Raw genomic sequence first — 12,925 nt, forward strand, 5'->3', positions numbered from 1 at the left:
TTTGTATTTTTAGTAAAGACAAGGTTTTGCTGTGTTGGCCAGACTGGTCTCGAACTCCTGAGTTCAAAGTGATCCACCTGCCTTGGTCTCCCAAATTGCTGGGATTACAGGCGTGAGCTACCATGCCTGGCCTAAAATATTATACATTAAACACACTTAAAATACATGGACTGAATACTTGAAAGTCGATATTGGATTTTTGTTTTCTTGTTTGTTTGTTTTGTTTTTCTTTTTGTTTTATAGAGACAGGGTCTCACTCTGTCACCCAGGCTGGAGTGCAGTGGGGCAATCTCAGCTCAATATAAATTCAACTCCTGGGCTCCATCGATACTCCTGCTCAGCCTCCCAAGTAGCTGGGACTACAGACATGTGCCACCATGCCTTGCTAATTTTTTTATCTTTTTTGTAGAGATGACATCTTGCTATGTTGCCCAGACTGGTTGTGAACTCCTGGGCTCAAGCAATCCTCCTGTCTTGGCATCCCAAGGTGTTTGGATTACAGGCATAAGTCACTGTGTCTGGTCAGTCTTGGATTTTAAAAGATCAACTAAGTGCTGATTATCAGAAATGCTCTTAAATGATACAAAAAACTTCAAAGAACAGAAAAAGATATGCAGTGCATATGCTAATAAAAAGAGCTGCAGACAAATAGATTCAAGTCAAGAAACACTGCTAACAATGAAGAGAGATATTTATAAGTATGAAAGGTTTAATTCATCAGGAAAATATGACAGTACTAAAGATATATGTATGAATAACATAGTCCTAAAATATATAGAGAGTAAAATTGTCCAGAACAAGTGAACACTCTCTGTATACAAAAAGTCCAAAGGAATCAATGAATACACTATTAGAACTAACAAATTAGTATATAGTAAGGTTGCAGGATACAAAATGAATATATAAAAATCTATTGTATTTCTATCCACCAACAATGAATAATATAAAAAATTAAAGAAAACAATCCTTTTTATAACATCAAAAAGAATAAAATTCTTAGCAATAAATTTAATACAAGAAGTTCAAGACTTGTACGATGAAAACTACAAAATATCATTTAAACAAATTAGGAGACTGGATGCTGTGGCTTGTGCGGGAGGCCAAGGTGGGTAGATCACTTTGAGCTCAAGAGTTCGAGACCAGCCTGGGCAATATGGCAAAACCCCGTCTCCAGAAAAAATAGAAAAAGAAATTAGCCAGGTGTGGTGGCTCATGCCTGTAGTCCCAGCTACGAGGGAGGCTGAGGCTGGAGAATCTCTTGAACTTGGGAAGTAGAGGTTGCAGTGAGCTGAGATTGCACCGCTGCACTCCACCCTGTCTCAAAAAAAAAAAAAAAAAAAAAAAAAAAAGGGGAAATTAGGGCCGGGTGCAGTGGCTCACATCTGTAATCTCATCACTTTGGGAGGGGCTAAGGTCGGAGGCTCACTTGAGGCTGGGAGTTTGAGACCAATCTGGCAACGTAGCAAGATCCCATCTCTACCAAAAATTTAAAAATTAACCAGCCATGGTGGCACATGCCTGTAGTCCAAGCTACTTGGGAGGCTGAGGTGGAAGGATCACTTTAGCCCAGGAGTTCAAAGCTGCAGTGAGCTGGTTCATGCCACTGCACTCCAGCCTGGGCAACAGAGTGAGACCCTGTCGCTAAAAAAATAAAAAATAATTAAGGAAGACATAAACAAATGGAAAATATTCCATGTTTAAGGATCGGAACACTTGATGTGGCAGTGCTCCCTAAATTGATCTACAGATTCATCGCAGTTCTTATAAAAAGCTCAGCTGAGCTTTTTGCAGAAATTGACACACTGTTCCTAAAATTCACATGGAAATTTAAGGAACCCAGAATAGCTAAATGAGTTGTGAAAAAGAACAAAGTTTATAGAATTCACATTTCCTGATTTAAAAGCTTACTACACAGCTACAGTAATCAAGAAGTGTGATGCTAATATAACGATAAATGTATGGATCAGTGGAACAAAATTGAAAGTTCAGAAATAAACCCTTACATTTATGGTCAGTTGACTTGCAACAAGGTTGCCAAGACCATGCAATGGGAAATGAATAGTCTTTTCAACAAATGGTGCTGGGACAACTGGATAGGCACTTAGAAAAGAATAAAATTGGATGCATATCTCAAATCATATATAAAAATTAATCCAAAATGGATCAAAAATATAAGTGTTAGAGCTAAAACTCTTATAAGAAAACACAGGTAAGTTTTCATGAGCTTGGAATTAGCAGTGGTTGTTTAGATATGACACCAAAAGCACAAACAACAAGAAAAAAAAAAACAGATAAATTGGACTTCATTAAAATTAAGAACTTTCGTGCTTCAAAGTCACTATCAAAAAACTGAAAAGACTGACTGGGCACGGTGGCTCATGCCTGTAATCTCAGCACTTTGGGAGGCTGAGGCAAGTAATCTCAGCACTTTGGGAGGCTGAGGCAGGTGGATCACCTGAGGTCAGGAGTTCAAGACCAGCCTGGCCAACATGACGAAACCCTGTCTCCACTAAAATTACAAAAATTAGCCAGGATGGTGGTGCACACTTATAATCCCAGCTCCTCAGGAGACTGAGACAGGAGAATAACTTGGACCCAGGAGGTGGAGGTTGCAGTGAGCCAAGATTGCGCCACTGCACTCCAGCCTAGGCAACAAAGCAAGAATCCATTTAAAAAAAAAAAAGAGATAACTCACAGAATGGGAGAAGTTATTTGCAAATCATCTGTCTGCAAAGGGACTTGTATCCAGAATATATAAACAACTCAACAATAAAAAGACAAGTAGCCCAACTTAGAAAGGGTAAAAGATCTGAATAGATATTTCTCCAGTGAAGATCTACAAATGACCAGTAAGCTCATGTGAAAAGATGCTCAAAGTCATTAATCATTAGGGAACTGCAAATCAAAACCATAATGAAATACCACTTCAAACCCACTAGTATGGCTATAGTTAAAAAAAAAAAAAAAAAAAAAAAAAAAAAAGGAAAACAACGTGTAAGCAACAATATGGAAAACTTGCTGATGGGAACATAAAATGGTGCAGCTACTTTGGAAAACAGTTTGGCAGTTTTCCAGTAAGTTAAACATAGAGTTACTATATAACTTAAGAATTCCACCTTTAGGTCCATACTCAAGAGAACTGAAAACATATATTGACACAAAAGCTTGTATATGAAAGTTCATAGCAGTGTTATTCATAATAGCTAAAAGGTGGAAATAGCCCCAAATGTCCATCAAATGATGAGTGGATTTAAAAATGTGGTGTATCCATACAATGGAAGAGTATTTGGCCATAAAAAAGAATGAAATCCTAATGGGGCAAGATGGATGAATCTGAAAACATGATGCTAAGTAAGAAAGCCAAACAAAAAAGTCCTCATTTGTGATTACATAAATGAGGGGAAGAGGACAATATCCCAAATAGGCAAATCCATGGAAACAGAATAGATGAGCAAATGTGATGGGCTGGGAGAAACGGTGAATGCAGAATGACTACCAATGAGTATAGGGTTTCTTTTGGGAGTGAAGAAAGTGTTGTGGAATTTGATAATAGTGACGGTTACACAGCTTGGTGAATATACTCAGAAGAACCCCTGAATTGTATACTTAAACCTTAAGAAAATCAATCAGAACCAAAAACTAGACAATTTATCAATTTATCTTAGTGGGAGATTTTAACAGACCTCTCTCAAATTGAAAACAAATTAGTAAGATAAGGAACTATATAGAAGATGGAAACAACATGATCAGCAAGTTAACCAAACTAACATATGTAGAACTCTGTACCTAGCAACTGCACAGCACACATAAATAGCAAAAATTACTACATACTGGGCCAGGAAGCAAGTTTCAGTGACTTTCAAAGGACTGAAATCATACAAAGTTGTTGTTGTTTTAGAGACTGGTTCTCACCGTCACCCAGGCTGTAGTGCAGTGGTGTGATCCTGCCTCACTGCAGCTTCATCTCCTAGGTGCAAGCAGTCCTCCCACTTCAGCATCCCAAGTAGCTGCTATTGTAGGCACATGCCACCACTCTCAGCGTTTTTTTTTTTTTTTTTCTCTGGGTAGGGACAAGGTCTCATTATGTTGCCCAGGCTGGTCTCAAACTACCGGCCTCAAGCGTCCCTCCTGCCTCAGCTTCCCAAAGTGCTGGGATCACAGGCATGAGCCACCACACCTAGCCCATAATATGTTTTTCAGCCACAGTGGAATCAAGCCAGAAATCGATTAAAAAAAAAAAAAAAAGAAGGAAATCCCATGACATTTTGGATTCTTTTATTTTGAGATGGAGTTTCACTCTTGTTGCCCAGGCTGGAGTGCAATGGCGGGATCTTGGCTAACTGCAACCTCCGCCTCCCAGGTTCAAGTGATTCTTCTGCCTCAGCCTCCCAAGTAACTGGGATTACAGGTGCGTGCCACCATGCTCAGCTAATTTTTTGTATTTTTAGTAGAGATGGGGTTTCACCATGTTGGCCAGGCTTATTTCGAACTCCTGACCTCAGGTGATCCACCCACCTCAGCCTCCCAAACTGCTGGGATTACAGGCATGAGCCACCACACCCCGCCACACTTTGGAATTAAAATGACATACTTCAAAATAATTTATCAGTCATAAAAGAAATCACAGTGGGAATTAGGGAATATTTTGAACTTAATGATTGTAAAAATACATGTTAACATGTAGAATGCAACTAAGGGGGAATGTTGTAGCCTAAAATACTACCATTAGAGAAGAAATAGTAAAGATTGATGATGCTTACATGCATGATAAGAAAGTTAGAAAAACAGCATCAAATAAACCTGATGGAAGACTATAATAAAGATGGCAGAAATTAATGTTATAGAAAACAAACAGCATCTCTCTCAACAAAACCAAAAAGTGACTTTTTAAAAGAAAATAGAATTGATTCATCAAGAAAAAGAACATAAAACAATTCAGTTATCAATAATATCACTGCAGATCCTAGATACATTTAAAAATACAATAAAAAGATACTATGAGCAATTTTATGCCAATAAACTTGAACATTTAACTGATATGGATTCCTGGATAGACAACTTGCCAAAAGTGAGAAATAGTTTTGGAAAATCTGGATACTCTTGGATCTGGCTATTAAGATCTTAAGATTAATGGCTATTAATATCTATTGAATTCATAACTGAAAATCTTCCCACAAGACAAAAAGTTTTTTAAAATTTTATTCCTATATGGTATTGTCACAGAATTCTGCAAATAATTTAAGGAAGAAATAATACTCTTTCAGAGAATGGAAGGAGAAACTACTTCCCAGTTCATTTTATAATCTCGATGAGCTTGCCCTTTCCTTTTATTTATTTTTTTGAGACGGTGTCTCGCTCTGTCGCCCAGACTGGAGTGCAGTGGCGCGATCTCGGCTTACTGCAACCTGCGCCTCCCAGGTTCAAGCAATTCTCCTGCCTCACCCTCCTGAGTAGCTGGGATTACAGAGGCATGCCGTCACACCCGGCTAATTTTTGTATTTTTAGTAGAGACGGGGTTTCACCATGTTGGTCAGGCTGGTCTCGAACTCAAGATCTCGTGATCCGCCCGCCTCGGCCTCCCAAAGTGCTAGGATTACAGGTGTGAGCCATCGTGCCCGGCCGAGGTTGCCCTTTCCTGAGATGGGAAAGACTGTGGTACAGTTAGGTTTTAGTTATATTAGGTTTAAGATGCCTGTTAGACATTAAGTGAAAATGTCAGGCAGGTATTTGGGTACACTCTTTTGGAGTTCAGGGGAGAAGTCTGTGTTAGAGACACACATTTGGGATTTGTAAGCATTTACATAATATTGAATGTCACGATCACTAAAGAAGTAAGTTTAGGTAGTAAAGAAATCTAAAAGCTGATTTCTGGACACTCCAATACCTAGAGGTTAGGAAGCTGAATAAGAGGGAACCAGCAGAGGAGCCACAGAGAATTAGAAGAAGAATCAAGAGAAAGCAGGTTCAGAAACTGGGCCAGTTCTTATTATTGCCTCTCAGCTCTAAACCCACACTTTGTCCTGTCTTGCGATGCTGGGACTGTGCTCTGATTCTCCCTTTCTCCATTGCCAACTGCCTCTGTCATTAGAGGGTGCCGGAGAGACTTTGTAAGACTGAAAGAGGAAGAAGAAAGGACTTTTCTTCTTCCAATGCTTGTTTATCCCTGTGGTGGCTGTGTAGAATCCTGGCAGTGTTTACGACAGCATCTTCCTTTGGTATCATGCCCTCTTCTCAGAGACCCGAATCTCAGCCTGGTCTGTGTTGAGTGTAGGGTTGGGGGCAGGGAGGTGCTCCGCTGAGTTTCTAAGTTCCTTGTTCACTTTTCTCTCAGTCTTGGGGCTGAGGGTGGGAATAGTGGCTGCTCTCTTCAGTTCTTACATCTGTACACATTAGAGTTTTCAAATAGTTGAGCAGTTTTTACCTACTTAACAAGAGAGAATAGGAACTACTGGGGAGCCAAGCAGTAGAAGAGAGGAAATTTCTCCTTTTAGAAGTATTCCAGCTAATAAAGGAAAAAGGCGTTTTAGAATTAGAATGTGAGTGTTTTGCAACCCCTTTGGTGGTACCACAAAGGCAACTGAGTGGAGGAATATCATGCCATCTATAAGTAGTTTTGCCCCTTTCCGTCCCCCAAAGGAAAAAATATTGGTCTTCTAAGGATTCACTTACTAATTTACAGGAAGTACAGAAAATAGGAACATGTTAAGCTGCATTCTAGGAAAACAGTTAGCAAAATCCAGACAGTGGGAAACCCTGGCAGGGCAAATAATGAAGTTTCAGTAAGAAATAAATGTTAAGAAAAAATGGAGGGAGAACCTGTAGCTGAAAAGAAATTTAAAGTAAGACTGATCAATTGCCATGTATGTACCTTATTTAGATCCTGATTCAAACAAAAAACTTTTGACATGTGTGAAACTATTGGGAAATGCGAGCCAGATTAGATATTTGATGATAATAAGGAATTATTTTTAACTTTTTTGGTGCGGTTACATTTTAAAAGAAGATTTTATCCTCTTAGAGATATATGTGGAACTATTTATAGATTCAAAATAATAGGGGGCTGGGTGGGAGGGGCTGCATTGTACAGATGAAACAAGATTAACCATGAATGGTTCACTGTTGAAACTCTGTGATGGGCACTTGAGAATTTATTATATTATTATGCCAAATTGCAGATGTTTGAAGTTTTCTAATAAAATGTTTAAAATAGTGGCAGGGGGCAAGAAGAAAAGGACGACTCTATTGAAAGAAAAAACAATTTTAAAAGACACGGAGAATAGGAAGAGGGAAAAATTGATGAGGCAAGAGAAAGGCAGCAGGTGGGGACATATCAAGAGTGATTCTTCAGCAGGTGAGGGGTGTGATAGGCACTGCAAAAGTGGAGGGTTGGCTGTAAAATAGGGGCACAGATGACTATAATGCAAGGGAAGGCAGACTCTTAGGCTAAGTCACAGGATCCCTAAAGTTCTGATTGATGTTTTACACCAGTTTGTATGGATTCTGTACCTTGGACTGGCAACTTATAAGTGCTTCTGATAACCCTCCCCTACCTTTTTTTTTTTTTTTTTCCTGGAGAGTAGAACATAAAAGGGGATAAAGAATGGGAGAGGGAAATAACCAATATTGAGCCCTTGCTATGTAATAGACACCATGCTAAGCTTAACTACTTTATCTTAGTCTTCACCACAGTTATATGAGGTAGCCATCTCATTTTATGAAGAAGGAAATGGAGGCTCAGGGATATTAAAATGCACAGCTAGTAAAGAGTGAAGCTGGGAGTCAACCTGAATTTTTCTGCCTCTGAAGTCCATTTCTCACCTACTATATATCCTGCAGTTCAGAATGAGAAATTTAATTTTAAATTTCAACATCATTTCAGGTGAAGGAGAAAGCATTCTATTAATAGGATTCCTGTATTAACTTTGGGTAGGTATCAGAGAAGAATAGCTCTATTTTCTAACTACATCAAAATGAATTTTTGTGAGGTTGAGGATTTAAAAATGTACAATAAATAGATATAGTCGCATACTACATTAAGATTTTTCATTAATATTTTACATTAATTTTTCTGTGTTTTTTCCCCAGATATTGAAATACTTCGTGAGACATTTATTAACATTGAATCAAAGGATCACAGGTTACAGAAAGTTAAAGTGATTTTGCTGTTACCTCGTTGTTCAGGACTGGGTGTTAGTAATCCAGTAGAATTTATTTTAAATGAACATGAAGGTACTTGTTTTAATTTCTAAATTATTGAAATTAGTTGACAGTTTAAAATATAAAATTATTTAAAATCATTAAAATAGCATATCAAATACATCTGATAAATAATAGCAACCATATATAAAGTACTTAATATGTGTAAAGTCCTTTACCTCTGTTATCTCATTTAATCCTTATACCAATCTAATAGACCAGGGTGATATTAAAAATATTTAATAATTGGAATAATGTAGGCAATCAGAAAAGATCCTGGCCAGTATGTTATTCTGAATATACCAGAGCTCTTGATGTGAGTGTTAAAATTTACCAGCACTCTATAGATGAAAATACTGAGACTCAAAGATTGATTCATTTTTCTCAGGTCAAGGAACTAGAGAAGACTAGGATTCAAATTTAGATTTGTTTGACTCTAGAGCCCCTATGTTCTAAACATGATCCTAATTAAATCATAAACAGATTATTTCAAACTCAAAGGTGTCTTAATCTCTAGGATGTATGCTTTATGAAATGAATATCTCAGACTAATTATAGGAGCATTTACATTTAATTTTATTGGCTTTTAAATACATTTAAAATAATTATTATTTAGCATTAACATTTACTGAGAACTTAGATGTAAGGCCCTGGGTGTGGCACTTTTCTTGGATTATTTCAGTAAGTCTTCACAAGAATTCTGTGAAGTAGTAACTTGTTAACTTCTATTTTACAAATGAGGCATCCCAGGCTCAGAGAAGTTAATGAAGTCTCCTAGGATAATGGGGCTAGTAAGTGGCAGAGCTTGGATTCAAATATAACCAGTCTGACTCTGAGACTGGCACTTTTAATGACTCTCTTAATCACATTATATTGCTCCAAATTAAATGAAACTTATTCTTATCCCTTGCTTATATTGAAAGGCATAGATAAGGTTAGTTAGAATATTAGAAACAGAAGACATTCCATCAACGTACAGAATATAGTAACTGTTTTCTATTTCTAGCAAGGACAGAAAGAGGAGGAAAAGAAATGGAGGGAAAGGAGCTAATATTTATTAAACACAACAATGTCCCAGGCAATATTCTAGGTAGTGTTCACATACTGTCACTTAGTATTCACAATAACTTTTTGAGGATAGTGTTCTTATAATTGTAGAGGAAAAAAACCAAGACTCAGAAAAATTAAACAAGTTGCTTATGATCATGGAGCTAGTAAGTAGGGAAGCTGGGATTCAAATTCAGGTCTGTTAGCACATTTTCTTTCCACTAAAAGACACTGTCTTTAACTGGGTTTACACTGTACCACATGGAATTTTGACTTGCTATAGAAAATTTCTTTCTGGAGAGACTTAAACAGAAGAATAACCAATTCAGATGGTAGAATGGTAGGTAGGCTGAGAAAATTTCTAGATGAACTTTAAGAAATAATCAAAGAACAATTAGTAGACACTAAAAGAAAAGGGGGAAGGAAAAAAGGGGGAATAAATAGCAGCTATAATAGGCATAGCAACTAGAGCTCAGAACTGTGAGACTCTGGCCTTATCCTGGGCCATTTTGAGGTGGAAATCCAGAAAAAAATAAACCACAGATTAAAAATAAAGGCTAGGGGAGAAAAGCCTGAAGGAAATTACAAATAAGGAAAGGGGGGAAAGGAAAACATTTCCTAGGTACTGGTAATGTTTTGAAAGCCTTGATGAGGAGATGATAGGATAAGCTAAGAAGTGGTCACATCCTGAAGCAAGTGGGCTTTTGAAGGAACCTGTACTCTGAGGAGCTAAAAGCCAGAGCAAATAAGGAGTTGCTGACCTAGTGGCTGTGGTGGGAACGTGGAACATTAGTCAGAAACAGTGGAGGTGAATCCAAAAGATTATTTTATTAAACTTAGATACAAGGAATTAGTTTTAAAAACATTAACATTGAAAAATATTAGAACCATTGAGGAATATATGAGGAATATATGAAGTTGGTCCTTGCTAAAAAGACTTGAAATTATTTTAAGATAGAATTAAAGAAGTAGATGATATGGCTTTAGAGTATAATAATTTGTAATAGTCCTTTAACAAGTAATGGAGAGTTTTAGAATAGAGAAAAAAAAAATGTGAAATGTAGGCTAGGCACAGTGGCTCACACCTGTAATCCCACCACTTTGGGAGGCTGAGGTGGATAGATCAGTTGAGGCCAGGAGTTCGAGACCAACCTGACCAACATGATGAAACCCTGTCTCTACTAAAAATACAAAAACTAGCTGGGCATCATGGTGTGCACCTGTAGTCCCAGCTATTCAGGAGGCTGAGGCATGAGAATTGCTTGAGGCAGAGGTTGCAGTGAACCGAGACTGTGCCACTGCACTCCAGCCTGGATGACAGAGTGAGATCCTGTCTCAAAAAAATAGCAACAACAACGATAACAAAAAACAAAAAAACCCTCATGAAATGTAAAACTAAAAAATTGGGAAGAAATGGAGTTTAATTAACCTTTAGTGATATTATTGGTATGGGCAACAGCCACATGCATGGTATAAATAATTGGCTGTCATACTCTAGCGAGTTCTAGAGAGGTAGTATAATACAGAGTTTAGAAATTTGGGCTCTCTGGTTAGATTTCTGAGTTAGAATCCTGGCTGTCCACTTAGTAGCTATATAACCTTAGACAAGTTGTTTAATGTATGTTTAAACAATTATCTTAATGTTAAAAGGGATAGTAATTCTTCAAGTGGTCATTAAAATAATCTACATAAAGTAGTAGCATTGCATTCAGTATGTCTTCATTAATATCAATACATATATTTAAATTATTTTTTAAAAATTAAAAAATGTAAGACATTATTTCTTAATCTGTTATGAAGACATAACATTTGCTTTTCTGAATTTTTTCTTCCAAGGTTTCTTTTGGAAAGTTAGTATTTTAAACTATATCCTTGTATGTTCTCAGATCTGACTATAGCCCATTTGCTTTTATTTTGGAAAATAAATCTTATTTTCTCTTTCCAGTGTTAGTCTCGAGAACTGACTGCATTTTCTCTGTGTCTAAATGACTTATATGACTACTTGGATGACTATCTCATAGCAACTTGCAGAAAAACAATATTAAATATTTTCAATATTTTTGAAAAGCAATATTAAAATGAAACAGAATTAACTTTATTGTTCTAATTTTTAAGTCAACATTTCAATGTCTATTTAGTTGTAATAGATATTTTCCATGAAACACTTTTATTGGTAGGCAAAATGATTGAAAAATTATGTGATGCTAACAATATGTAAAAAGTTTTTAATGGTGCTATATTTAAAAGCATTTCTTTTTAAAATTCAGATACAGAATTCCTTAAAGATCACTCTCAAGGAGGCATATCAGTGGACAAACTTCACATTCTTGCTCAACAGCAGTACGAACAGCTAACACATGCAATGAAATGTAAGTTTGTCACAGGCACCATCTTGTTAAAATACAGTGTACATTTTAGAAATATTAGTCTTTCATGATCTATTATAATCAAGCAATGAAGTGTGAGCCATGAGCACATTTTCCAGAATCTTACTGCCTTCAAATAACAAAATATTTATCTTTACCAATTTAATCTCAGTTTCTAGAATACATGCTTTACTGTAATTTTAAACAGGTTAGCAAGCATAATTTACTAATTTTGTAATGCCGAAGTGAAATAATTATGTATATTTATAATTGTAGTTTCAGCTTTCCTGTTTCTTCTCTTGGATTTCTTACTTGATATAATTTTTCTGTTGTCATTGTGCCTACCCCTAACAACTCTTCTACAGTCCAAATGTTAGCCAAACTCTTATTTCTCTTAGTGCTAAGTAGAGAACAGAGAGGTGAAATTGCAGAGAAAGCCTAGACCTCTTGATTTGAAGTTTGAGTAACAAGGTGGCACTTTGAGTGATTTATATCATTGCTTTAATAACTTTATTTAGATTTTGAGTACCACTGCTTTTCGACATATGCACACAGAAATCTAGATGTCTCTGAGAAATTAATAAGCTTTTGTTAATTCCATATATATTTATAAAGTGCCCACTTTGGGTCAGGCATTAAGCTGTATGTAAGGTGTATCAGTGTTAGCAAATCCTGACCTGCAAAGGCTTAAAGATAAATGGATGTGTGCATAGACCCATCTATATTATGGGTATAGATCTATGGGTATAGATCATTCAGTAAATAAATACATAAACATACATGAGGTAGAAATAAGGCCTATAGAAGTCACAGAGGTCACAGCTTGCCAGGAGTGAAAGCAAAAAATAAATAAGTAAATAGAAAGCACAGAGGAGGCCTTTTCTTTTAGTTTATATTGCTAATAAATATTCATTTGAACATGATATGAATATGATATGGGAAATAAGTTGATTAGAAGATCAGGAATTTGGTAAATAATAAGCTGATCCTTTTTAATTAAATTTTAATTAGATAGTTAAAGCTTAAAAAAGCTTCAGAAAGAATCTGAAAAGCAAAGGGATTTTAATGACATAAGCTCTTTTATGATGCCAGATAAACATAAAATTTGGCAACTCTTGAGATTATGACAGTTTATATTACTAGAAGACATACTGTAAGTCAAAACAAGTTGTATTTAATTTTCCCTTAAGAGAATGCTATGTTAGGTAGTTAAGTATGTAATCAGGGGTTTGACTCCAAATTTTGATAGAACTCACTAAAAGCCCCATTTGAAATCAACCACATAAACGATAATTATGTAATCTGTCATGGAATTA

At 36.4% G+C, this 12,925-nt stretch overlaps 1 protein-coding gene across 2 annotated transcripts in view; it reads left to right on the forward strand.

Annotated features, from left to right (window-relative positions):
• The window catches only part of NSUN7 (NOP2/Sun RNA methyltransferase family member 7), a 54,833-nt gene that overhangs the window by 27,376 nt on the left and 14,532 nt on the right, over positions 1-12,925 (forward strand). For both annotated transcript variants that reach the window (XM_015138233.3, XM_015138232.3), the window contains exons 8-9: positions 8,086-8,229; positions 11,511-11,612. In XM_015138233.3, the coding sequence (XP_014993719.1) occupies positions 8,086-8,229; positions 11,511-11,612 (246 nt within the window). The remainder of the gene's footprint in view (positions 1-8,085; positions 8,230-11,510; positions 11,613-12,925) is intronic.

The sequence above is a fragment of the Macaca mulatta genome, chromosome 5 (genome assembly GCF_049350105.2).
Source record: "Macaca mulatta isolate MMU2019108-1 chromosome 5, T2T-MMU8v2.0, whole genome shotgun sequence".
Taxonomy (NCBI): domain Eukaryota; kingdom Metazoa; phylum Chordata; class Mammalia; order Primates; family Cercopithecidae; genus Macaca; species Macaca mulatta.